The sequence below is a fragment of the Scatophagus argus genome, chromosome 2 (assembly GCF_020382885.2).
Source record: "Scatophagus argus isolate fScaArg1 chromosome 2, fScaArg1.pri, whole genome shotgun sequence".
In the NCBI taxonomy this organism is placed as follows: domain Eukaryota; kingdom Metazoa; phylum Chordata; class Actinopteri; family Scatophagidae; genus Scatophagus; species Scatophagus argus.
In genome coordinates this window covers 26,932,060-26,960,021 of record NC_058494.1, presented here as the reverse complement: position 1 = coordinate 26,960,021, position 27,962 = coordinate 26,932,060, and the positions used below count along the sequence as shown (strand labels likewise).

General features: G+C 44.7%; 2 protein-coding genes across 3 annotated transcripts; both read left to right on the top strand.

Moving 5' to 3' along the window:
* Window positions 1-18: 18 nt before the first annotated feature.
* abcc10 (ATP-binding cassette, sub-family C (CFTR/MRP), member 10) lies at window positions 19-16,011 on the top strand. Of its 2 annotated transcripts, none has more exons than XM_046374917.1 (22): window positions 19-76; window positions 1,418-1,631; window positions 2,151-3,522; window positions 3,656-3,883; window positions 4,877-5,033; window positions 5,407-5,555; window positions 5,673-5,752; window positions 5,905-6,076; window positions 6,421-6,519; window positions 7,137-7,326; window positions 7,651-7,728; window positions 8,169-8,357; window positions 8,803-8,941; window positions 9,418-9,613; window positions 10,486-10,829; window positions 11,345-11,514; window positions 11,589-11,749; window positions 12,104-12,357; window positions 12,535-12,680; window positions 13,063-13,160; window positions 14,041-14,153; window positions 14,287-16,011. In XM_046374917.1, the coding sequence occupies exons 2-22, from the start codon at window positions 1,456-1,458 to the stop codon at window positions 14,420-14,422; spliced, it is 4,647 nt and encodes a 1,548-aa protein (XP_046230873.1). In that variant the 5' UTR covers window positions 19-76; window positions 1,418-1,455; the 3' UTR covers window positions 14,423-16,011. The 2 variants fall into 2 exon arrangements, with proteins under 2 accessions (XP_046230873.1, XP_046230865.1); XM_046374909.1 differs by lacking the exon at window positions 19-76 and adding an exon at window positions 87-361.
* A 2,006-nt stretch (window positions 16,012-18,017) lies between these two features.
* Window positions 18,018-27,911, top strand: si:ch211-69b7.6 (neuroblast differentiation-associated protein AHNAK). Its single transcript, XM_046374873.1, has 5 exons — window positions 18,018-18,035; window positions 18,598-18,652; window positions 18,779-18,899; window positions 19,220-19,389; window positions 19,758-27,911. The coding sequence occupies exons 2-5, from the start codon at window positions 18,650-18,652 to the stop codon at window positions 26,886-26,888; spliced, it is 7,425 nt and encodes a 2,474-aa protein (XP_046230829.1). The 5' UTR covers window positions 18,018-18,035; window positions 18,598-18,649; the 3' UTR covers window positions 26,889-27,911.
* Window positions 27,912-27,962: the final 51 nt, after the last annotated feature.

Sequence of the window (27,962 nt, the reverse complement as noted above, 5' to 3'; positions counted from 1 at the left end):
CATTTATTTTGAAAGGCTCATAGTGTGCGTCATCAGTAAGCGACGGCAGTGGTTCCTGCTAGCTGAAAGGAAGCCGGTAATATTTGAAGATTTCTTATCTGAATTATGTGACATTAGTGCTGGCGTAGAGTCGTATTTAACACGACTCTGCGTCGTTATTGTTTTGTTCACGTGATATTTGTGTTATTATGACTCTGTCGTTCAAACGAGACAAACTGGTTAATGTTTTGTTAGCTAAGCTAGTTAGCCGGCCTCATTTGTTTACATTAGTGAGGCAGTTCAGTAGAGCCAGGAAACCCCCTGAGCTCTACGTCTGTAGTTGGAACAGGTGTTCTGTTTTCTGCTACGCCAGAGGTTAGAGGTAAGTGCTGAAACACCTTTTCTGATAGAAAAGGACCGACAAATGGAAGTGACTGCCTGACGTGTGTGTCCGAGTTCGTCTTCTTCTAGGAAAGTGTCAAATGTTGATGGTGTCTTGTGTTTTGAAGGCCACCCAACATTTTCGAGTCAGTTTCTGGATATTCACTACTTAGATGCTAAAAGATTTTTATCACAGGTTTAACTAAAGAAGACAGTCAACCAGAGAGAATTTCTTTTCTTTTGTCTTCTCCGTGCAGAAATGCTTGTCGTCGTGTCAGGTTTTCCTTGTGTTGGTTTAAGTATAACAGGTGGTCTTTTCGAGCGCCTTAACTGCTTAGGATGGACTGAACTTGTGTGTGCAAATCCATGTCAGTGAGCCAAAACTGAGCTGTGAAAACCTTTCGTATTCCATTCAATTCACTTTGGTCATTTTTCAAGTCTTTGGGTTTGGACTGTTGGTTGGACAAAGGAGGGAACTTGAAGATGTCACTCTGTGCTCTGCAATGAACATTTTTCACTCTTCGCTGACGTTTTATTGATTAGTCATGCATAGAAATGGCTGACTTATCAATAATGAAAATCAGTGTTCGTTTCAGCCCTAAACCAAGATTCTTTTCAGTACCAGTTTTAGGAATGTTTTCCTATAAAGATCTTTTATAGATGATGAAAATGTTCCAATTTCTCCAGTGCGTTCATGTTTAATGTTATTATTAGTTATGATTTAAAGTTAGATCCAGCGCTGTGAATAAGTAAACAAGACTTGAATCTGAACTTTGAGTAAACAGTACTTGACAGACAGTTTCCAATGTGCACATTTTGGTCAACACTCTGAAAGTACTGAGAATCAGCAATCAGCCCCGAGCCTGAGACTCACATGGTGCATTAATAACCCACATTTTTATCTGCGCTCTAAGTCACTCGTTGGCTCTAAAGCAGACGCACACCTCAGGGATTTCTGACTGCATAATCCTGGCTAGAAGAATAATTAGCATTATCTCTCTCTAACAGTCGTCTTCTCCCTCACAGCTGATGATTTGTGGTACTTTCTGCTCTTTAGATATTTTCTAGAATGACGGCTGTCCAATAGGAGGAGGGATGAGGGGCTCTGGGCCAGCAGAACTGCTCGCAGGCCTCTGTCACACAGACGAGCACAATCCTTTCCCTGTGTGGCAGAATGGACTCCTCAGCCCTTGTTTCAACCAGCTCGTCCTTGGAGCCTTGCCTCATGCAGGGATGGCCATTTTCAGTGCCTGCTTCCTCAGCGTGGCAAGGTAGGCTTAACCAATCAGCAAAGCAGAGATGTAACCATGATATCCTCGGTATGTACAGATCAGACACATATAAAAATACCTGACACGTCTGCACTTCCTCCCACTGTACAAAAGAGAAGCTAAAATATCCCTGACACAAGAGTTGCCATCTTGTTTTGGTGATGTCATTTGGAGCCAGAGTCTGTGCAGGAGAGATGTGGCGGCGCGGTATCGAGTTCCAGCCTATGCACCCATCTGACCCGATCAGGAGCAGCGCTCAGCTGTTAATCATATTTAAAAATCCACAAAGTTATAATCCGTGGCTCATTATTACTCTAATTGAATCTAGTCTTTACTCTTTATGGTCACTGACGGTTGATACTGGTGTTACTGGTGCAAGAAAATTCAACTTTTTTGTCCTCTTCACAGTGTAATTTGTTACTGCATTGATTTTGGTCACACATGGAAACTAATCTGTAATTCAGCCATGAAATGTAACATTAACATTAGTGTTTCACTAATGGTGGCTCCGCCCTGTAGACGCAGCCTCCACCGGACGTCTCCTCCCTGCGGCTGGACGCTCAGGTCGGCGTCGGCTCTGCTGGCCGCGCTGCTCTTCGCCGCAGACGTGGTCCTGGTGAGCCTCCTCCAGCAGGACGACATGTTTCTGGACGTCCTTGCTGACAGCTGTGCCATCCTGGCCTGGCTGGTCCACTTCAGTGCCATCACGGTGCTCCAGAGGACTGTGTTCAGGAGGACCAGAGGACCTACACTGCTGCTCCTGCTGGTCCTTCTGTCTGTCCCAAACGTGGTCATCACCTTGATGATTTACTGCGCCAATCAGGAATATTTGAACCCCACAGAGCCTCTTAAGGTGGGACGTTTTGTTCTTGCCTCAGCCCGAACGCTCCCCCTCCTGGTTTATCTTCTGGCATTTGCATTTCCCTGCATCGGTGACGCTGGATATACTTTGTATGTCAATGCTGTGGATGGGTCCCCGCTCATCTCAGAGGGCACTCAGCCCGACACAGGTGAGATGGTGGCCGAGGATGGAAGCAGCTGTGTCTCTCGGCTCTTCTACCTGTGGTTGACCCCTCTCCTGAGACGAGGGCAGCGAGGGGAGCTGGACAGACCGGCTGATGTTTATCACCTCCCTCGGAAACTTCGGACTAGCGTGCTCTGTCGATACTTCCACCAGTGCTGGGAAGCCTGCCGGCGAGGGGCAGCGGTCAGTGAAGGGCAGGATCAGTGGCCCAGGCCGGTCAGCGGGAACCTCCTGAGTGGCACCTGGAGTTCACACTACCAGGAGGAACCACTGGACCTGCAGGGTGATGTAGGACTGCTGAGGGTGCTGCACAAGGCGTTTGGGTTGCGATACTACCTTCTCGGTGTGCTGAAGGTGTCGGTCAACATGCTGAGCTTTGCAGGTCCCCTGCTCCTCAGCGATCTGATAAACTTCATGGAGGAAAAGGCAGCTCCAGTCAGTACGGGGGTCTGGTGTGCTCTGGGACTCTTTATCACCACTTTTCTCACTTCTGTCCTCCGGAACATCTTTGTCTTCGAGGTCTCCAAGGTGGCGTTGTCAGCACGCACTGCTCTTGTGTCGGCCATCTACGGCAAAGCCCTGCGGGTCAGCAGCAGCAACCTGGCGGGCTTCACCCTGGGAGAGGTGGTGAACTTAATGAGCACGGACACTGATCGTGTGGTCAACTTCTTCAACAGTTTCCACGAGCTGTGGAGCCTTCCCTTCCGGCTTGCGATCACCCTCTACCTGCTGTACCTGCAGGTGGGTGTGGCTTTCCTCGGAGGGCTGGGCGTGGCGCTGCTGCTGGTGCCCTTCAACAAGTTCCTTGTTTCCCGTATCATCAAGAACAACAAAGACATGCTCAGGTACAAGGACAGCCGTGTCAAGGTGAGAACTGTTCAGATTGCTTCTTCTACTTTTATTTCTTTGACAGGAAACTGTGAAGTAGCTGAAAGCAAATCAAATCAAAGCGAACAGAGCGAAAGTTTTATTCTCCGTGTTTGTGACTTCCGTCTCCCAGTTAATGACGGAGATCCTCTTCGGCATTCGCGTCATCAAGTTCTACAACTGGGAGCCTTATTTTACTCAGAGGGTCGCCGACTGTCGTAAGAAAGAGCTGTCCCACCTCAAGGCCATCAAGTACCTGGACGCCATGTGTGTTTACACCTGGGCTGCTCTGCCAGTGGTCATCTCCATCCTCACCTTCGTCACATATGTGCTGCTGGGACACCAGCTGACTGCACCCAAGGTGGGGAAGCTTTTTTTAAATTATTGAATCCAGGTGTGGTATGGGGCTGTTTTTCAGGGTTTGGGCTCGGCCCCTGACGCAGAAAAACAGACCTTTATAAAGTTTTTCAAAGATGCTGGATTAGTTTTAAGATGGTGGATAGGATTTATCAGTCTCTCCTCTGTTTCCTGTGTTGAATGTTTTTGATCAAGTTCCTCCTAAAATTACACCCTGCCCACTTACGCTATATGGACAAAAGTATCCAGACATATCTCTTCATGGTGCTGTTTCTCAGAGTTTGGACTCGGCCCCTGACTTCCAGTGAAGGGAAATCTTAATACTTCAGCACACCAAGACATTTTGGACAATGCTATGCTTCCAACTTTGTGCCAACAGTTAGTACGGGGGTCTGGTGTGCTCTGGGACTCTTTATCACCACTTTTCTCACTTCTGTCCTCCGGAACATCTTTGTCTTCGAGGTCTCCAAGGTGGCGTTGTCAGCACGCACTGCTCTTGTGTCGGCCATCTACGGCAAAGCCCTGCGGGTCAGCAGCAGTTTGTGGAAGGCCCCTTTATATTCCAGCATGACTGTGGCCCAGTGCATAAAGCAAAGCTCATGACATGTTGGATGAGTTTGATGTGGAAGAACTTGACTGGCCCACACAGAGTCCTGACCTCAACCCCATCCAACACCTTTGGGATGAACTGGAACGGAGATTGTGAGCCAGGCCTTTTGGTCCAACATCAGTGTGTGACCTCACAAATGCTCTACTGCATGAATGGGCACAAATTCCCACAGAAACACTCCAACATGTTGTGGAAAGCCTTCACAGAAGAGTGGAAGCTGTTAGAGCTGCAAAGCTGTCTGTGTGTTTACAATGAGACGTCATTACAGTCCCTGTTGGTGTGATGGGCAGCTGGCCCAATACTTTTGTCCACATTGTGTATTTTAAAGCAGGCTGCAGTATGTTTGATGACTCTGTGGGGTTCAGTAGTTGGTGTCCTCCCCTGCAGGTCTTCACCACGCTGGCTCTGGTGGGAATGTTGATCATCCCGCTCAACGCTTTCCCCTGGGTGCTCAACGGCATATTGGAGGCCAAAGTGTCTTTGGAGCGAATCCAACGCTTCTTCAAACTGACCAATCGGGACCTGCAGGCGTACTACGCCCTGGGTAGGCTGCTGCTCTGAAGTGTATGTGTGTGTGTGTGTTTGTGTTTAATCAGTGACCCCAAACAGCTTGCAGTATTTATTTGGCTCCATTAAGTCCCCTCTGGCAAGGAAAGAGTGGGTTTTTCTGAATGTTTGTAGGTCAAAAACACTTTCACTCAACGTATTGCCATTATTTGTATGTATTCTTATTTTTAAGGGGTATTAAGTATTATTATTATTATTACTTATTATTATAACAAAATTTCAAAGTTAGAAACCTTGGTGGGAGCACAGCTGAATCCACTGAAACCTGCTTATTTAGTTGATCAACAAAAATTTTAAATATTATTAGAATTGTTAGAACCAACTACTGAAACTTTCCATGTCTGTCCTAGTGTCTCCTGAGGATACTCAGATGTCCGTCCTGTTGAGTCAGGTGACGTTTTCCTGGCGGGGGCCCGACGGTCCCAAAGAGGGAGAAAGTGACCGCGGAGCCGCCAAAGGGAGTCTGCTGCTGCACAGCCTCAGTCTGAACATAACCAAGGTACATAAAATGATCTGCCACCTGAATGAGGTGTTGGCCAGGTTGGAATTAAAGATGTGAAAGTAGTCTTCGATGTTGGCGTCAGCGTCTGGCGGGTAACGCTGGTGTCTGCTTCAGGGCTCTCTGGTCGTTGTGGTGGGGAAAGTCGGCTGTGGGAAAAGCTCCTTACTGGCTGCTCTCACTGGAGAACTCAGCAGGTGAACCACCTCGGAAACGAGGTCATCTGGAATTTAATTCACCGGGTTTGATTTCATTGTGGAGTTTTGGGATGATTTTCTGCCAGCGAGAATTTCAGCCGTTGTTGACTGTCCGACTTTATAAATTACTGGCCTTCCTCTCGTCTCTGCAGGCACAGCGGGCTCGTGTTCGTTGCGGACCGAGAGGCCGGCTTCGGTCTGGCGTCTCAGGAGCCGTGGATCCAGAACGCGTCAGTACGGGACAACATCCTGTTTGGCAAAGACTACAACCCCGCCTTCTACCAGGCTGTGATCGCGGCCTGCGCTCTCTCAGACGACCTGAACGTACGATGATTGGCGCCTGTGCCCCTCGTACCTTCATCTTACTGTCACCACTGTGTGTTATTGATTGTTCGTGTTGTTCCCGAGGAGACGTGATTAAGTGTTGCCTGTGAGTGGTGTCAGCGCAGTCAGCATGGAAGTTTCCATTTAAACTTTGAAAGTAATTTCCTGGCATTCTGAAATATTTACATTTTGGATTCTTAATCTGAGTTTTTTAACCTGTGAGTCCAGATTTCCCTTACTGACCCCAGAGAAAGTGTCGAGTGTGTTGAGCTCATCTCAGGCCAGACTAAACTGACTGAGCCCGATGTCATTTGTGGTAAACTTGTTCTCTGCTGCGTCTCCAGGTTTTGCCGAATGGCGACAGGACGGAGGTGGGAGAGAACGGAGTGACTCTGAGCGGAGGACAGAAGGCCCGACTGGCCCTCGCCAGAGCTGTTTACATGGTCAGTCCGCCGCTCACCCCGGCTGTCTGCTTTGAGCACACAGAGACGTGGACACAAACAACAAGTGTTAGTCTTCAGAAAACCACGAAAATGATAAAAATCACATCAGAATGTGATGTTAATATGGCTTTATTGTTGTCCTGTGGATTCACTTGTTGTTTCAGGATGTTTAGACAGAATTTGCTCAGTTTTTATGAGGAGGTTAGGTTGGTGGTTTGAGAGGCCTGCCTCATGGAGGTCACCGGGCCCTCGCTGCAGGATCCTCCTCAGTCTGAAGTCTGAGCTCAGGTTAGGAGGACTGATGTTAGCCAGTTGAACCATTTTCCTGAATGTATTAAGGGGTAACTCATCCAACTTATCAGAACTAAAACTGAACGCCCGTCTGCTCTTGTCCACCTCTGTCTTTGGGACAAGGTCTTTCCTGTAGCCAGCTGCCTGGTTTGATCCCGACGTCAGCTGTGCTGTCTGCATGTTGGACAGAGAAAATGTCGCTGCGAGTGAGCATGTTGGCCACATGTCTAAACTCTAAATGTGCCAACACGCCCGCTAGTTTACATAGAAATGAATGAAACCTGGTGCACCGTGTGACATGCTGTCTCCTGTCCTGCCCTCCTCAGGACAAGGACATCTACCTCCTCGATGATCCTTTGGCAGCGGTCGACACGGACGTGGCCGAACACCTCATGAAGAAATGCATCCTGGAGCTGCTCAAGGGCAAGACCAGAATCCTTTGCACACACCGCATAGAGTTTGTGGACAAGGCAGACGTGGTGGTCCTCATGGACAACGGAACCATCATCCAAACAGGTAGAAACAAACGTGTCCCCTCATAACATTATGATGTCCTCACTGCACAAACAGGAAGTGTGTATACAAGTACACATAATTTCTTTATGTCCTCTGTTCCTCTGTTGTTTACATTTGGCTCATAGAGCATGCTGGCTGTAACCAGCAGCTTTTATAAATGTTTTATTTTCTGGCTCCTCAAAACGAACACACAGAACAGATGAGTTGGGTTTAATGTGCTGTGAAAGCAGAGAAAAGCTGCATGTTGTCCTGCAGGTCGTGTAAATGCTGCGCGGATGTTTGCAGTCTTTATTCCACCTGTGCTGTTGCTTTGCTGTTGGACAGGAACGCCAGCAGAAATCCTCCCTCTGGTCGAAGCCGTGCCTAAAAATCGGAAGAATGAGCACAACATGAGACAGAAAGGTGTGTTGGCCTCCAGTTGTCACTGCTTGAACAAACAGCAGGGATTTAACAAAGCAGCTTTTGTTCTGCTGCTTCCACCACTGGGCTCCAGACTCAGACGTCCCAACACTTTGCACTGACATCTGTGATAAATTTAAAGCTTCATGAATTTGGTGTTTGCCCTACGTGTCCTGTAGCGCCCCCTGCAGGTCAGAGTATCGTGTGACGGTTTTCCCAGCACCGTCATGAGGGCAACACTTGTGGCTTTGGGTGAAATGTCTGAGCAGATTTGGTTCAGACATTCATGCCCCCCTCAGGATGATTTGCATTCACTTTGGTGATCACTTAAATTCTCGTACAGCACCATCACAGAGCCTGGTATTACAAATACTCTGGACTTTCACACTTCATTCGGTCTTGTTCTGCTGTAGAAAACATTATTTTCACATGATTTTGACCAGATGGTGTGGAGCAGGAGGAAGAGGAGCCCAATTCTTCCCCCGATCTCTGCGTGGATGATGACCTCGAGCTGTCGGGGGCGGAGGAGAAGCAGGTGGGCGGGCTGGCGTGGAGAGTCTACCGGACCTACTGGGTTGCTGTGGGCGGAGTGCTGGCCTCTGCGGTCCTGATGTCTCTGCTCCTCATGCAAGGTTTGTATGGAGCACTGGGCTTTTCAGCGCCAAGCCCTGACACTCGGCAGGTGCTGCCGGTGGTCTGAAGGACTCGGGTCTTCGTTCACACTGAAACTGAACTGCTGTGGTTCTCAGTTCACAAATAAGAATGGCGGGTCAGGTTTATCTCGTCTGTCCACACAGGTTTGTCTCAGGTGACTGAGAAGATCCACCCATCAGTCGCCTCAGGACGTGTTTTACATAAATGGCTTGATGTTTGATTTATTTTTGTTGTGTGTAGTCAGAATTTAGTTCCATCCTGCACTTTACTGTTTTGAGGTGTAAGAATCGTTGCTTTAGAACTTCAGTTCTGTCATCAGATTTCTCATTTGATCTAAAAAAACCTCACAAAATAAACAGGTGTTCTGTTTGGTGTTAAACAACAAACTGCTGTTATGTGTTTTTTTTGTTTTTAATGACTCAGCCTCTAAGAACGTTTCTGATTGGTGGCTGTCCCACTGGATCTCAGAGCTGAGGAACAACGGCTCCACTGGACTGAATGGCTCTTCGCCAGGTGGCTTCGGCTCACCTCACCTGCTGCTCTTCTCACCTGGAGGCTTGATGTGAGTTGTCCAGTCAGTGTGAGTTTTGTTTGAGTTTTGTGCAGGAGAGTAAATGAAGGTGAAGCGATGTTACTGTGCCTTATTTTACACAAACATTTCATCATTTCAGAGTTGTGGACTGTTGAGAACACTCACATGTTTTCATGCCCACAATCCTAACAACAAGCTTTCATATTTACCAAACTGATCCTAACTGGCATCAGTTTTCTCCTGACAGAAGCACTCAGTTCAGGGTAAACTCCATCTAGTGGCATAAGGAGGTAATGACTCTTGTCTTTATGTGTACTGAGCCTCCTGAGTGCAGAAAACAGACTGTTTTGCTAATTATACTCCTGTATAAAACAATACGGTGTTTTAGTAAACAGGACATTATAACCACCTGACCTGAACTCTTCAATGGAGCTAAATACAGTAAAATAAACAAAGGCTGACCTCTTCAGTGAGCTTCCTGAAAACACTCTCGTCTACCCTCTCAGGTCTCCTCTGTCCTCCTCTGTGCAAACGTTCCCTTCAAACAACATGAGCTCCGATGTGGAGTTTTACCTGACGGTGTACAGCTCCATTGCCGTGGCCAACACCATCTTCACCGCCCTCCGAGCCTTCCTCTTTGCCTACGGAGCCATCTGCGCTGCCATGGCCATCCACAACAGACTTCTGGACCGGGTCCTTAAGGTGTGTCATCTGATCTTTGTGCCCCCCAGCAGCACTCGGGGTGACGACGAGAGGCGAGCTGAGCAGACTGAGTGTTTGTTATGTTTGGCAGCAGTAGATGAAAGTGAGAGCCAACTGAAAGGCCGCCAGTATGAAAAGCCCAGAGGATGTTACTGAAATACACCCTCAAATGCCCTCAAATGTCATGCTCAGACTACTTGACTGAGACTGCTGTATTTGTTTGGTAAATATGAAGCTACATGCAGACCGTTAGCTTATCTGGCAAACAGCTAACCCATCCCCGCCAAAGGGAAAATTCACCTGCACACTCACACTGTGCAGGTGACTGCACGGTTCAGAATCCGTCCTCTTGTCAGACTCACAGTAAGCAGATCATATTATCTCTGATCTAGCAGGTAAAGTTGGTGGAGCCAAACCGGAGCCAAAAGGAAAATGAATCCTGGCCTTTCATTCGTGAGGTGGACACAAACTCCAGCTGAACGATAATGTTGTTCTGTGTCTGTTGGCAATAAAACGTCAGTGCTGGTGTTTTACAGCTTTTAACCTTCATAAGCTGTTCACCTTACAGAGTTTCTATCACCAACATTTGAACATTGTTTATATACCAAGCAACATTAACGTACGTGCAGTATTCACTCTCCTTTTAGCTCTGGTTTGGATTTCACCAACTTCATTTGTTTGTCCACAGGCCACTTCATATATTTAACTCCTGAGTGAATGAATGAATGAACTGAAAGATGCTGAAAATATCCCAGTCACTTGATCTGTTGTAAAAATAAAAATTTTAATGAGAGCAGCTTAAAGAAGACACTTTATCTGCGTTAAATTGAAGGTTACATACAAACTGACTTCCTGTTTGGATCCTCCTCCAGGCCACAGTGACCTTCTTCGACACCACCCCGATGGGTCGCATTCTCAACCGTTTCTCTTCGGATCTGTACAGCGTGGACGACAGCCTGCCGTTTATCCTCAACATCCTGCTGGCCACAGCGTTCAACCTGCTGGGCATGTTGGTGGTCATAAGCTATGGCCTCCCCTGGGTCCTAGTGCCCCTGCTGCCCCTGGCTCTGTTCTACTACCGCACACAGCACTTCTACCGACACACGTCGCGCGAGCTGAAGCGCCTGTGCAGCCTCACCCTGTCGCCCATCTACTCGCACTTCTCTGAGACGCTGACGGGGCTGGGAACCATCCGGGCCAGCGGCAGCTCTGCCAGGTGAGACGCGGGAAAACAAACCTAAGAAATACTGGATTGCGTTTTAAGTTGGTGAATTTGATTTATCGGTCTCTCCACTGCTTCCTGTGTTGAGGCACTAAATCTCTGAATGTTTTTGATCAAGTCCCTCCTAAAATTACACCCTGCCCACATACACTATATGGACAAAACGGAGAACGGAGATTGTGAGCCAGGCCTTTTGGTCCAACATCAGTGTGTGACCTCACAAATGCTCTACTGCATGAATGGGCACAAACTCCCACAGAAACACTCCAACATGTTGTGGAAAGCCTTCACAGAAGAGTGGAAGCTGTTAGAGCTGCAAAGCTGTCTGTGTGTTTACAATGAGACGTCATTAAAGTCCCTGTTGGTGTGATGGACAGGTGTCTCAATACTACTATGTATTGCATTCTGTTTCCCGCTGCAGATGCTCTAACCACCATTTCAGTTTGTCTTGAAAAACGCCACTTGGTTCTCTACACACGAGACTGAAGGACTCAGTTTTGTTGTTTCAGGTTTGAGGAGGAGAACGCCAGGCGTCTGGAGCAGAACCAGCGCTGCTTGTTCCTCAGCAATGCCGCCAGGCAGTGGCTGGACATCCGCCTGCAGCTGATTGGAGTTGCTGTGGTGACCGGTCTCGGGGTGATCGCTGTCATCCAGCACCAGTACAGTTCTGTTGATCCAGGTGAGTCCACAGCTGAGTTTGGTGGCTGAGCTCCAGTCCCTGTCAGTTCCATAATGTTTGTTTCTGTCTGTCAGGTCTGGTGGGTCTGTCCCTGTCCTACGCCCTGTCCATCACAATGCTGCTGTCTGGCCTGATATTCAGCTTCACCCAAACTGAGATGCAGCTGGTGAGCGTGGAGAGGACTGAGGAGTACTCCACCAGCCTTCCCACCGAGCCGCAGCACCACAACACAGAGGTCAGACCACAAACCAGCTGACTTTTATTATGAAATAGTTGCAGGAAGTGCAAGATTGTTCCTTATAAATGCATCTACAAAATAAGATGGTGTTCTTTAGGATCAGTTTGAAATACTGCCGGGTGTAATGGAACGAGGAGGAGCAGCGTGGCTTCTTTGTTAAAACAACAACAAAATTTAAATTATTTTACTTTTGTGTCACAAAATGAAAACTAAAATAACAAGGTCAACTTCGGGCTTGAAAATAGAGTACTGCTTAAACCTAACATTAAAAAACCAAACAAACTCACTGAAAACATTGCAGTAACGTGTCTTCTGTCTCCGACTTTTCTTCACTTCGTCCTCGCTGCTCAGCTGTCCCCAGCGTGGCCCGAACGTGGCTGCTTGGAGTTCCGCGCCGTGGTTTTGTCCTACAGAAGCGGTCTTCCTAATGCTCTGGACGGGGTCAGCCTGGTGGTGCGACCTGGAGAGAAGGTGGGCATCGTGGGACGGACGGGCTCTGGCAAGTCCACCCTGTTCCTGGCTCTGTTCCGGATGGTGGAGCTGAATCAGGGTCAGATTCTCCTGGACGGGCTGGACATCAGCACTGTGGGACTGTCTCAGCTCAGGTACACCTGACTGTCCAATGTCCACACAGCTCCAGTGATACACATTCTGACTCAGTATTTTTTCCATCTCCCCTAATTGTTTTTAATATGTTATCTGTTGTGTCGCTGGTATTTTAAGAAAACGCAGTCGATAACAAGTTGATGCTTTTGTGTGTGTTGTGGCGGCGCCCTCCACAGGTCCAGGTTGGCCGTTATTCCTCAGGACCCCTTCCTGTTCAGCGGGACCATCAGGGAGAATCTGGACCCGTGTGGGCGACACGCAGACCAGCAGCTGCTGGACGTCCTGGAGCAGTGCCACCTGGGCTCTGTGGTCAGCAGGATGGGTGAGAGAGGGAGGGGGTGAGGGAGTCAGTGATGAAGGGAGATGAACACGGTGATGCTTATGTCTGCTCTGAACAAACTTCGCCCTTCATCATTCCTGTCTGGTCAAATGATCGGCGGCTGTTTGAATGTTTCTGGTTGTCCTTCATCCACTTCTGAGAAACTGACTGTTGATTCGGGACATCCGACGCCCTGAGCGTTAGTTTTACTGAAGGTTAAAATGTTCCTTCATTGATGTTTAAACAAAAGTTTAAGCTCAGATTAACTTTCTAACTAAACTTAACTTCATCAGCAGCGTTGAGAAGCCTGTGGGTGACGTCACGGAGACGACAGCTTCTTTAACGTGTGTGTGTGTGTGTGTGTGTGTGTGTGTGTGTGTGTCAGGTGGTCTGGATGCTGAGGTTGGGGACAGAGGAAAGTCCTTCTCTGTGGGACAGAGACAGCTGCTGTGTCTGGCCAGAGCTCTGCTGACTCAGGCCAAGGTGAGAGCTGAGCTGAGCTGCTGGAACTCACCAGTTCAAAGAGCATCGAAGGGAAGCCCTAAAAAACACACAAACACAAAATCAAACTCTCCTGTCAAATGTGACAGAAAAGCAAACGGCGAACCTTTTAACAGGGCAGCCAAACAAAGCAGCTTAGTTTAATTAGCTGTGGAAACGCTCAGTTAGCGTCAGCAGCAACTCAGTCCGGCTGCCATTCGACTGTAGAGGAGTGAAGACAAGACAACATGATGTGAGTGAGGCTGGATTATAACTGAATGTACTGCCACACCTCTTCCTGGTAATCTGCTCTATTTTTATGACTCCGAGTCCGCTGTGAGAACCTGACACCACTTACCTGTTTGAAAGCACCGGAACTTCAACCCAACAAATGTTGGAGATGGAAAACCGTGTTATGCCTGAAACAGACAAACTAACAGAAACAGAAACAAACAGTCTCAGCGTTTTATTGTGGCGACCGAGCTGGATGCTGGCGGAGGCTTTAACCTCAGTGCTCGTCACGCTTCGGCTTCAAAACGTTGTTTCACTCTCGCTGAAAGTTTACTTCTAAGATTGAATCCAAAGTACACAAAAGCTTTGCATTTTTCAGCACTTCAGCTCTTGTGATTTCCTGTGTGTATTTACATTTCTGTGCTGCTGTTCAACATAGCAGCAGTTATGAGGCGCTAAAGCAGCAGGCAGCTGTCAAAGCAGCAGTAACATGTGCTCTCCAGTGCTGCTCAGCGCAGTAACCCTGCAGCAGCTGCTGCACGCGTCTTCCGTCGTTTGGTTTGGTGTTTAATGCAGTTTGCGTTGGACTCGCGTTTCGTCGCTCTCGTCTTTCCTGTGCTGCTGTTGACTTCTGTTTGTGGTGATCACGTAGCTCCTGTGTATCGACGAAGCCACAGCCAGCGTGGATCAGAAGACGGACAAGCTGCTGCAGCAAACCATCAGGGAGAAGTTTGAGGACAAGACGGTGCTCACTATAGCGCACAGGTAACAGGTTTCCTCCCTCAGTCTCCAAACCTTTTCAGCATGCAGTGTCACAGTCAGCCACCCAAAAGCTCAAGTCTTTATCTAATTCGTCATCTAATGTGGGGATTCTTGGATTCTGTGTTTGCGTCACCAGGATTAACACCATCATGGACTGCGACCTGGTCCTGGTGATGCATGCTGGGCGGGTGGTGGAGTTTGACACCCCGGCGGCTCTGTGCCAAAACGACAGCTCCATCTTCCACAGGCTGGTGGGTCAGAATGCAGAGTGAGACGACGGCGAAGATGCTGGAGGGAGGGAACTTCGAGATGGGGTCAATTCTTCCTGGATTGGTGGATTTTCTCTCCACTTCCCCTTAAATGACTTTTTCTTTTGCCCGTTTGATCTCATGGTTTGATTCTCTTCACTGTGGACACGATGGAGGACAAATCGCCCGTCGAAGGCTCATATAAACCAGCCGCGGTGGCTGATGTGGGTCAGTAGCCGCACTTATGTTTGACTATTTTAATAAATGTGAGAAAGAAGAAATCTAAAAATACCTACCGTGCGTTAGCTGCTACCAAACATCTGGGGAAAATGTTCCTGCCGGTGTTGTTGCAGGGTTGTTAACCATAATTTAGACAGCGGAGGAACACAAAGCCTCAGACTGTGGAAGAAACTGAATAAGTTACTGTACATCACTGCAGAGGATTTACACATGTAGAACAAACGCTGCTGTTCAGATGAGTGACATGTTGTCCTGCAGGTTTAGTTGCAGTCAGGGATGAAGCAGCATCAGTCTGACATTATGGTCCAAACCCTAATTTGATGGAACCATCGACGTGTCAATGATGGGAGCAGAATTAATTTGACACTTTTACACTCTTCTGCTGCTAGTTTTAGATGTTTACAACTAATCACCCAAGAAGAGAAAACTGAGAATGGAGCTTTTATCAGCTTGGCTCCTAAACTTCATTTCCTTGTTTTAGCAAAAATGCAGCATCTTTAGCTGACAACACGTGACATACATCTTTATGTTTTCATTTTATCTTTATTTTTCTTAAAATAATTATGCTTTTTTGGTCTTTTGCACAAGATCAGTGGGACTTCGGACATGCTTGTTTAATTTTCTAACCTTGATTTTATCTTTATGTACGTGTTTTTTTGTACTTTTTTTAAAAGCACAGGGAAGGTTTTTCTACAACGAACTGGCTGCCTGTAAACGTGTTGAGTGTCTCCACTCTTGTCTCTGTTTATATTCTCTGTATTTCCTTTACAAACGCTTGTGTTCTAATGTACTTGTGGCGTGAACTTGTGCATGAAGCCAGCTGTGATATGAAATCACACACTGGGCGTCACTGAGCTCCACGCTAACAGCACAGGTTGTCACGCAGACTGTTTTGTGTGGGTGTTTTGGCACCAGAGCTGCAGCTAAAGTCCATCACTGATTAGCCTAATTTTCTGATTATTTTTGGTTTATGAAACCTCAGGAAACGGTGCAAAATGCCTCTAACGATGTCCTAAGGCAGTGACTCCAGTGACTCCCAACCCAGCCTGTGAAGTCCACTTTGTGTGATTGATATTTAATTAGCATCCGGTTTGACATGATTTCAAACAAGCACACCAATCCAGCAATTAATGGATTATCGACACAATTGTTTTTCTTTTGACAGCTCTCATGTAACCTTTAAATTCAAATATTGATTGAACAGTTTTTGTCTTTTTGAATGTTTGGGTTCACTAGATGAAATGTTGACAGGCTGTATGTGCAATGTGACGATATGTGATGTATTCAACATTTCAGATTCCTTTCATTTTGTTTAATTTCCACAGCGCAGTACAAACTGTAATAAATAATAAACAGGGATTGTTTGTAGCGAACGTTGTTGTCGTACCTGTTTTGTTTCACCTGGGGACAGAGTTGCTTTTATGTACCGTCCAACAGTGGCCTCACCTGTCCAGGTAAGATTACATAATGACCGTATGAATGCTGCTGAGCTCTGTGTGTTTTCTCCCTCCACGTTCACACACACACGGCAGTGAGTGACTCACACAGTGAACACCTGCCACTCCCTTGGCACAGGTCAGCATTTTTCTCATGTTCATAAACTTCTCACGTTGTCAAGGGGAGTGTTTGTTTTTTTATTTTTTTTTTTTGCTTGGTTCCTGAAAGTCAAAGTTTCGGCTGTAATGGTGTCTGACACGTGTGTGTGTGTGTGTGTGTGTGTTTTTATGATCTCATGGGGACAAAAACCTGTTTGCACAGCTGCACGTGGGGACTCACCTACCTTATGGGGACATGAATAACTTTTAGGTTGAATACTCGGTTTAAAGTTAGGTTGAGTTTGAGGTTCAGGTTAAGGTCAGGGTAAAGGTCAAAGGTCGGGGTCAGGGTTAGGCCAGTTATGGTTGTGGTTTGAGTAAGTCTGCAAGAAGTGAATGTAAGTCTATGTAATGTCCCCAGTGGGCATGAAAACCCACACTGTGTGTGTGTGTGTGTCTAGACTGCATACGGGCACACGTGAACAGGTGTGTTGACGTATGAGGAAAAGCGGGCCAGAGATTCAAGCTGTAGTGTGTTTGTGTGTGTGTGTTTGTATGAATACGAGCTGCAGGCGTGTGGTAGTCAAGGTGTGTTTGCATCAGGGTGTGTGATGATGCGTGTGTTTATGTCTGCTGACAGGTAATGGAGGCGGGGCGGTTAAGGTGGAACCTGTTTGTCTGCTTTAAGTCAAGTATTGGTCCACCCTGACTGGCCCTCCTCTCCTCATTCACAGCCAGCAGAGCCAACAGCATGGACTGACTGGACTCCGTGCACCACATCCTGAACACAACCTCAACCCCACGGAGGCTGGACGCCCACCGAAACACCTGCCTGATGGACCCTGAGGTCAGTTTCAGTTATGAGTTTTCCTCTCAGCTGTGGGATTTGGTTCTTCCGCTGGTCGACTCCTTTGAGACACTGTTACACACGTCTGTTCTGTTACAGGTGTTTTTGATCTGCTGTCGGTCCGCAGTATCCAATCAGCACGCAGAATGTTTCTGAAAGGTTTTATGCCTCCTGCTGCAGTTTTCACGTTCCTGGTCTTTTATCGTGTTAACAGTCCGCGCTGGCTCGTGTTGGGGGACTGCTGGTCTGCATGTGTTTGGTCGGTATTGCGCACCACAGACGCTCTGTTGCCAAATTACAAACGTGACACACTTTTGTGTTACTTATGAAACATAAAATGCCTGAGAGGCTCTGTGTCTGTAGCGCATTCAGCTCGTCCTGCGGGAACATTTTCATACATTTGCTTTTGCAGGCGTGTGCACTTTGACTTATCTGTAAAATGTTTAATTAGTAACTTTTCAGGTAGTAAGTCAGCTGTTTCCCTCCAACTGCAGACTGACGAAGCAAACATTAAAAATGCACTTTTGGGATGTGGAACCTTTTTACCTCATCATGTTTTCGGGTTTTGGTTGGTTGAATATTGTCGCTGTTTGGTCTTTTCATTTAATCGTTTCATGGCACAGTTCCTGTGAAGATCTCGTGGTTGGCAGAGGTTGACGTGGTAAACACCTGTCGACACACGTGTCTGAAAATTCTGCTCTATACCTGACCATAATTTGACTTAAAGGGGTTTAACATAACGTAAACTTGGTAATTGTGATAACCTGGTGGTAATTACTGGTAATAGGTGGAGGAATTCTTCATTACAGATTGAATTTTCCTCCTGCTTGTTTTTAATGGTAACTTCTATACTTTCATTTTGACGTGTGGAGTTGCATAAACTGCAGTTAGATGGTGACGCAGAGCAAACGGTTTCATTCATTCAGCTCATCTTTGCTCATCATGTCACATGATGTGGACAGAACTTGGTGTGTCTGGATTCACTGTTCTGCCAGGATTCCTGTGCTGCAGAGTGGTGGGTGTGGTTACTGCTGACATTGTGTGCTTACAGAAAGGAAACACCCAACAACAGAACACTTATTCGCAGAACTCTCGATAAACCTGTTCCCACTTTTCCTCAGTTGGAGCCACAGAGCTCAGACGCCATAACTCGCATACCTGAGTGATGCACCTGCAGTGCTAACCTGGGTGTCACTCCTGTAACTGCCATTAATGCATTACATTAATGCTGTGAAAGTTCAGTAAATGAACTTGTCTCTCAGCACTCGTATGACAATTGCATACATACATAATGTTTATCTAAATCAACTCAACTTAATACGCTGCATAAAGCACCCTTAAATTAATGTAAACGTAACATTTTCTCAGTAGTTTAACCCGCTCGTATGATCAGAGCTGTTTGCTGGATCCTTCTGCTTCATCTGTTTTATTGACGTTTTTTTTTTTTTTTAACAAGCTTTAATATGTGACACTATCTAAAAGCTGCATGTTATGTTTCATGTGCACTAAGAACTGCTCTGTATCATGTTCCCATAACAGCTGAATGTGTTTACTGAACATTTTGTTTTCATCTATAGGTTTAGTGAAAAAGGGATTTTTCAGTGCCACTGTGACAGAAACATAAGGATCATGGTACGAAACACCCACATATTGTTAACATGTTAATAGTTAAAATTCTGTTGCATGATGCCTTTAAAAGCTCCTCCTGTTGATGCGTGCTTCTCTTTTAACCATTTAATGAAATGTCTTGGCTTGCAGCCGAAACACCGCAGGGGAAGGAGTCTGTCCGATGCCTTGACCCTGGAGCGATCAGACGAGGGGGCTCTGGTCGTATCCAGCATCAGCAACACCGCCTCAGCCAGTCAGGGACTGAGGGAAGGTAAAACAACTACCGTGTTAAAATTAAATGGTTCATAAATGTGCTGTTCAATACAGTGCTGTTGTATCGGATTGCATATTTGTTAGTCTCTCTGTGTAAATGGATATTTACAAATTGTGTTTGACATACAGCATGGCATTCCTTTCAAAAACTCTCAAAATTCCATATTGTGATTCATTTAAATAAAACTCACTGCCATTGGATTAGGTTTTCAGTATAAGTTTTCTCTTTATGAAATAGTAGGATTTTCCCAGATGAAAACATTTCAGTCATCTGGAAATTACTGTTTTTTGCAAACACTTGACTTTTTTCTTTTTCAGGGGATGAAATTTTGGGGGCAACAATCAACTTTGATCAACTTTCCAAAGAGGAGGTGTTACAAGTACTGAAGCTGATGGAGCCATATAACGACAAGATCCAAGTCCTCACAAAGAACAACCGGAGCAAGAGCGTTGGAAATCTGGACCAGTGCACCAACAGTCTTGAGACAGTAGGTGGAATACAGATATTATCAAGTCAAACACAATTAATGAATTAGTTTCTTGTATTCTCATGCAGCAATGGTCCACAATGCTGCACATTTTTTGAAATGTTGTGATGTTCAACTAAGCATAGCAAGCAAGATATTTTCTTTTCTTTCTTTTTTTTTTTTTTGGTGTTTTTAACATTTTAGTAACCACCATAAGAGAGGGTGAGATGGGTTGTATCAGTTGGTTGTAATCTGTAATCTGTAAACTCACACTTTGTGTGTGTGTGTGTGTGTACCCTTCAATGTTCAACTGTTGTCATGGAAACAATGCTAAAATTGCTAAAACTGCAATGTAAGTACATTCACCATGTTGTGGTTTACATTTCTAGATGCTGAAGGATTCCTACAGCAAACTCTACAATAACAAAATCAAGAAGTTTATGAAAAGTGACTCTCTCAGTGATGAGAGCCCTATGGATGGGGAGGTTACCATCAAGCCAACTGTGCCAACCTCGTCCAAGGTCACCCGAAAACACGACATGAGCTTGCCTCGCCTCGGAGTTGACTTTGGGCGTTTAAAAACGAAGACTTTGAGCACAAAAGTTAATGATGATTCCCAGTCTGATGATCCTGGAGGATTAGCATATAGCAGCAATCTGAACCTTCCACCAATGGGTCTCAGCTCGATGGGGACTGCTCTAATTGGAGCTCAGGTACCAAGACTGGAAACCGATACTAGAAATCCACAGTTTAATGCTCCAGAGTTCCATATTTCTGGAACATTACCTGAGGGTCCAAATGTCAACACAGGTGGTATACAGGTGCCAAACACTGATGGTCCATCAGTTGACTTGACATTGCCAAATGATCTTGGAACATTGCCAGATCTAAAAATGCCCAAAGTCAACTTGCCAGACATGGGGCCCTCTGGACCTTCTTCTAGTGGTCCAGGATATGAGGTCAAGACAACAGATATAGGAACCCCAGATGTTCCCTCTGGTAAACTCAGTCTCAAGTATTCCAAGAAACTAAAAAAGCCAGATCTAAATGTGGATGACCCTTCAAGTTATGCAGAATTACCGAAGCTCAGTCTTTCTGGGAAATCCCCAGATTTAGACCTAGAAATGTCAGGTGTTGGACCGGTCATTGACATGCCTTCTGGGGAAGTGAAAATGCCGCTTAAGAAATCAAAAATTGATCTTAAATCTCCAGATTTGCATGTGGATTCTCCATCTGATAAATTCACTCTTCCAAAGTTTGGGGTCTCAGGCAATGGTGAAGCTCATGTTAAAACTCCTGACCTAAGTCTCAATGCATCAAAGATAAAAGGTGGAATTCGTCCTCCTGAAACACATCTACCCAAAGCTGCTCTAAAAGGACCAAATTTAACCATTGATACTCCTTCGGTTAACATTAAAAGTCCAACCGGAAAGTACAAGGCTCCTAAGTTTGCTATGCCCAATTTCAAGTTACCAGAAATTCAAGTTCCAGATTTTAATGGAGATTTAGCAGGATCAGATCTGCAGGTGGCAGCATCAGGTCTCAAAGCTGAAATTGCAGAACCAAATTTTGATTTAAGTTTACCCTCAAATGACTTAGATATTGCAAGCCCATCTGGGAGGCTCAAAATGCCAGGCTTTGGGCTGTCTGGACCTAAAGCTAAAGGCCCTGAATACGAGTTGAAAACTCCAGACATGGATGTATCTTCTCCCAAGTTAAAAGGGGGCATCAGTTTGCCTGGTGTTGATCTCAAAGACCCAAAGTTAGACCTTAATACCCCTGATGTGGATATTAGTATGCCCTCTGGTAAACTGGACATTGATGCTGATGCTCCCTCTGGCAAGCTGAAGCTGCCAAAATTTAAGCTCTTTGGCACATTACCAAAGAAAAAGGATGTGACTGTCAATGAAGGGATGACAACACCTGAACTAACATTGAAATCCTCAAGGATACAAGGCATTGATGCTCCTGATGTGAGTGTGCCAAACATGTCTAAACATCTCAGCACTCCAAATTTAGACCTCCACTCTCCAGATGTTCCAGAGTTTGATCTTTCAGCCCCCAAATTTAAGGGGGCGATAGGATCCCTAGATTTAAGTTTGCCCGAGATGAACCTTAATAAACCCAAACTAGATCTTTCCGTTCCTGATGCTCCTGGCATGCATGTTGACACTCCCTCAAGCAAATTTAAAATGCCTAAATATAACCTTTCCGGTACATTGCCAAAGGGACCAAACATGGACATAAGCACAGATCTAAAATCCCCAGATTTAAGTCTTAAAGCTCCAAAGACAAGGGGTAGAATTGATGCCCCTGAGTTTGACTTACCAAACATGGATCTTAAATCACCAAAGTTAGATGTGGACGTTCCAAATGTCAACATTGGGTCACCCGGAGCAAATTTAAAGATGCCCAAATTAAAGATGCCAAAATTTGGTCTTACAAGCCTAAAAGGACCTGAGATTGATGGCAGTTTTGATGGTCCTGACATGGGCATCAGTGCATCCAATGTCAGTTTCAAAGACCCTAAAGCTGATTTAGAATTGCCAGACGCTGATATTACTGGGCTATCGGGAAAATTCAAAAAGTCAAACTTGAACCTGCCTAACTTAGGGCTTTCTAGTCCAAAGTTAGATGGCCCTGACCTGGACCTTAAATCACCCGCCCTAGATATCTCTGGTCCCAGTCTAGGTGCTGGCATAAACACAGATGTAAACATGCCAAAGATTGATCTTAAAAATCCCAAACTAGACCCCAGAACCCCAAAGCTTGACTTTGACATGCCATCAGGTAAACTGAAAATGCCAGAACTTCATGCTCCAGACTGGGATGTTAATGGCCCCTCAGGCAAATTGAAATTGCCCAATTTCAACTTCTCAGGCATTTCACCAAAAGGACCAAATTTGGACCTGGACGCGGATCTTAAGTCACCTGATTTGAGTTTGAAAGCTCCAGAAATAAAGGGTGGAATTGATGTCCCTGATTTGGACTTGCCCAACATGGACCTTAAGGCTCCCAAGTTTAATGTGGATACTCCAGATGTCAACATTGGTTCACCCAAGGCAAAATTTAAAATGCCCAAATTCAAGTTGCCTAAATTTAATCTTCCAAGCCTAAAAGGACCTGAGTTTGATGGAAACTTAGATGGCCCAGATGTTGATGTAAATGTACCCAATGTCAATCTTAAAGGTCCCAGGGCTAATTTAGAAATGCCAGAGGCTGATATTTCTGGTCCATCTGGAAAATTCAAAAAGCCAAAGTTCAACCTGCCTGATTTTGGCCTTACTGGTCCAAAGTTAGATGGTCCTGACCTTGACCTCAAATCACCTGACCTAAATGTCACTGGTCCTAACCTTGGGGGTGGTATAAATGCACCAGACATAAACATGCCCAAGGTTGATCTCAAAAGTCCCAAACTGGACCTCAGTACTCCAAAGCTCAATTTAGACATGCCATCAGGTAAAATGAAAATGCCAGAACTTCATGCTCCAGACTGGGATGTTAATGCTCCCACAGGCAAATTGAAATTACCCAAATTCAATCTTTCAGGTACATTACCAAAAGGACCAAATTTGGACCTGGACGCAGATCTTAAGTCACCTGATTTGAGTGTGAAAGCTCCTGAAATAAAGGGTGGAATTGATGCTCCTGACTTGGACTTGCCGAACATGGACCTTAAAGCTCCCAAGTTTAATGTGGATACTCCAGATGTCAACATTGGCTCACCCAAGGCAAAATTTAAAATGCCCAAATTTAAGTTGCCTAAATTTAATCTTCCAAGCCTAAAAGGACCTGAGTTTGATGGAAACTTAGATGCCCCAGATGTTGATGTAAATGTACCCAATGTCAATCTTAAAGGTCCCAGAGCTAATTTAGAAATGCCAGATGCTGATATTTCTGGTCCATCTGGAAAATTCAAAAAGCCAAAGTTCAACCTGCCTGATTTTGGCCTTACTGGTCCAAAGTTAGATGGCCCTGATCTTGACCTCAAATCACCTGACCTAGATGTCACTGGTCCTAACCTTGGGGGTGGTATAAATGCACCAGACATAAATATGCCAAAGGTTGACCTCAAAAGTCCCAAACTAGACTTCAGAACCCCAAAGCTTGACTTAGACATGCCATCAGGCAAACTAAAAATGCCAGAACTTCATACTCCAGACTGGGATGTTAATGCTCCCTCAGGCAAATTGAAATTGCCCAAATTCAACCTCTCAGGTACATTACCAAAAGGACCAAATTTGGACCTGGACGCGGATCTTAAGTCACCTGATTTGAGTCTGAAAGCTCCAGAGATAAAGGGTGGAATTGATGCTCCTGACTTGGACTTGCCCAACATGGACCTTAAGGCTCCCAAGTTTAATGTGGATACTCCAGATGTCAACATTGGTTCACCCAAGGCAAAATTTAAAATGCCCAAATTCAAGTTGCCTAAATTTAATCTTCCAAGCCTAAAAGGACCTGAGTTTGATGGAAACTTAGATGGCCCAGATGTTGATGTAAATGTACCCAATGTCAATCTTAAAGGTCCCAGGGCTAATTTAGAAATGCCAGATGCTGATATTTCTGGTCCATCTGGAAAATTCAAAAAGCCAAAGTTCAACCTGCCTGATTTTGGCCTTACTGGTCCAAAGTTAGATGGTCCTGACCTTGACCTCAAATCACCTGACCTAAATGTCACTGGTCCTAACCTTGGGGGTGGTATAAATGCACCAGACATAAACATGCCCAAGGTTGATCTCAAAAGTCCCAAACTAGACCTCAGTACTCCAAAGCTCAATTTAGACATGCTATCAGGTAAAATGAAAATGCCAGAACTTCATGCTCCAGACTGGGATGTTAATGCTCCCTCGGGCAAATTGAAATTTCCTAATTTCAATCTTTCAGGTACATTACCAAAAGGACCCAACATGGACATTAACACAGATCTGAAATCACCAGACCTAAAGCTGAAAAATCCACATATAAAGGGTGGAATTGATGTCCCTGACATGGACTTGCCTAATATGCACCTTAAAGCTCCCAAATTAGACATGGACACTCCAGATGTCAACATTGGTTCACCCAAAGCAAAGCTGAAAGTACCAAAATTGAAAATGCCTAAATTTAGCATGCCAAGCTTAAAAGGACCTGAAATTGATGGGCCAGATGTTGATTTAAATGCACCAAACATCAACCTGAATGGTCCTAAAGCTGACTTAGATGTTCATGTGGCTGGTCCCTCGGGAAAATTCAAAAAGCCAAATTTTAACCTGCCAGATTTTGGCCTTTCTGGTCCAAAGTTAGATGGCCCTAGCTTGGACCTTAAATCCCCTGACCTAGATATCTCTGGTCCCAAACTCAGCGGTGGAATAAAGGCACCAGATATAAACATGCCAAAGGCTGACCTTAAAAGCCCCAAACTGGACCTGAGTACCCCAAAGCTCAACTTAGACATGCCATCTGGTAAACTGAAAATGCCAACACTGGCAAAACCAAAGGGAGAGTTTCATGCTCCAGACTTGGATGTTAAAGCTCCCTCTGGTAAATTGAAATTTCCTAATTTCAATCTTTCAGGTACATTACCAAAAGGGCCAAACATGGACATGGATGCAGATTTGAATTCACCAGATTTGACTGTGAAAGCACCAAAGATAAAGGGTGGAATTGATGTCCCTGAGCCTCACTTGCCTAATATGGACCTTAAAGCTCCCAGATTAGATGTGAATACTCCGGATGTCAACGTTGGTTCACCCAAAGCGAAGATGAAAATGCCAAAACTGAAAATGCCTAAAGTTAGTCTACCAAATCTAAAAGGACCTGATATTGATGGGAATTTTGATGGCCCAGACATTGACATCAGTGCACCCAACATCAACCTTAAAGGGTCCAAACCTGGCTTTGAAATGCCAGATGTTGATTTTGGCAGCTCATCGGGAAAACTAAAAAAGCCACTTTTTAAAATGCCTGATGTGGGGTTTTCTAGTCCAGACTTTGATTTCAAGTCAACAGATATTAATGCCAAATTACCAAAAGGACCAAATTTGCACATTAATTCAGACCTGAAAACTCCAGATCTGAATCTCAAAGCTCCAAAGATGAAAGGTGGAATCGATGCCCCCAGGATGGACTTACCAAACACAGACCTTAAAGCTCCCAAGTTAGACATGAACACTTCAGATGTGACTGTTGGTTTCCCTGATGCAAAGATCAAAAAGCCCAAAATAAAGATGCCCAAAGGCCCCAGTGTTGACATAAATGGGGACTTCAACACGCGTGAACTGAATATCCCACATGTAGATGTTAATGGCCCCAAAGGAAAATTAAAAATGCCAAGTTTAAATGCACCAGACCTCAGTCTCTCTGGACCTAAGGCAGAAACAGAAATTAATCTTTCAGGACGTAAATTGAAAGGTTCTGATATAAGTATGCCAGATGCAAAGTTTCAAGGTGCCAAGCTAGACCTCAATGCAAAACGCCCTGATTTAGGAATAAATGGTAACATAGGACGATCTGACATGACCTTTATTGCCCCTCAAGTCAAAGGAGGAATAAGAGATCCACAATTTGACATGAATGTTCCCTCAGGAAACATCCAGGGTCCTCAGACTGATTTTGATTTGGCAGACAGAAAGTTCAAATTCCCTTCTTTCAAGTTGCCTCAGTTTGGAGGCTCGGATCTTTATAGGACAGGGAGTGATATTGATTTTGGTGCTTCTTTGAGACCAACAAATCTAGATATTTCTCCTCCAAATGCAAAACCGAACATGAAATCACCACAGTTAAAGGGTTACATCAGAGGTGAAGATGTTAGTGTTCCAAACATGGACTTTGGCATGCCAAAAGCATCGATGCAGAATCCAAAGTTGCATCTCAAAAATCCAGATCTCAACATTGATAATCCTTCACTAAATTACAAGGGACCTTCCTATAAGAATCGTAGATCAGATATCCCAATGGTTAACATGAAGATGCCTGTCCTGGATGTAGATAGGGATGTCAGACTTCGTCAGACTGACAGAAAGTCTCATAGCAGCAAAGTAAGGTCAAGTTACCCTCTGGCAGATGCTCATTTAAGCCACCATATTGACTTCAGTCGCTCAGATCTCAATATTGATGATTTCACAGGAAAGGATCATGTGCTTAGATCCAGAGGTTCGACACTGGATCTCCAGACGTTACATAACAACGGACTGGTGCTCTCCCCATCAGGTTTTGATATTGGCATGAGGGACCCTAGACATACCAGAGGAATTCCCCCTGCTGACACTGACTTATATGCAAAGCCTAAGAAAACAATGCGGCTGGTATCTAACGCGCAATTGCCACATCTTTCTCAAGATTCAGGAGTGAGACCACCTGACAGTACAGATGGATACTATGTCACTGTTTTTCCCACTCAAGCACAAAATCAAAAAATGCCTACTCGTAAAAGTAACACACTGGGGCGGCCTGTCTTTCATCCAACAAATGTGAACCTTGAAGTTCCAAATGAAAATGACCTAAAAGGGTCAACTTTCTTTTTCTCCAACCTCATGTAGGTTTCACACAGCTGATGTTTCAGTAGGAAGTACCAAGTGTTTCTTTTGGTATGCTTTTCATATTCTGTTTATTTATGCCAATTTAAGCTGTTGTATTAATGCTTCTGTTTCTAAAACGTGTCTCTTACTGCCCTCATTTAAGTTTTTTTTTTTTTTTAATACATTGAAATGATGGAACTTATATTACAATGTGGCATTTTTGCACTTATATCATGTGTAAATTCAAGCTTTTTCACATTTGTTATTTTGTACCATGTTTGTAGTATACAGTGCATGTTTGAAAACAAAACAAGTACCTAACAACTAAGTTGGCACACAAGATCCCCAAATTTTCTCTCCAGTGTAATACTGATGATGAAACTTGAGGAAGAAATTTGAGGACTTTAAGGTACTATTACAAGATCAAAGGATGTAAGTAGTTTTTTTTATGGTTTTATATACGATTGTATAATTAGATATTGTCCAATGAATGTTTAAAATGAGCAGATTTTCATATTATACTGTTTGTTTATGCTTTTGAAATGCTCACTTTATTTTATTTATATTGGGGATGTACAGTATGTTGTTAAGTCTGTATCATTTATGGACCGATTTTTGTTTCAACATAAAAAATATTTAAGTTTACTATATATATCAAACTATATAAAGTGCCTTAAGCCATTTTAAATGTGACCATGAAGTTTTTAAAATTGGTTACAATTGACACACCATGTATAATTTTGTTGTTATATTGTACAAAAAATAGGAACACAAACATATATATTTATTTCTTAAATCACATTGTGCCAGTTTATTGAGAAAGACAACCTACAAACTGTTTCATCAAGTTTGCATTTATTTAAGTCCATAATAGATTGCATTGATCAGTGACTTCTGGTGGAGGAAGTGTTTACTGAAGATCCTTTATCAAGACTTAAGTACTAATAACATGCTGTAAACCCCTGCTTTCAAGAGGTTACTGAAGTAAACCTATGTAAAAATGTTAACTTATCCATTAATAAACATTTTATTTGATATCTGGTTCATCTGAGTTCTGTTGAAGTTTTTTTTTTTGTTAGCTTTACTTTTAAAGAG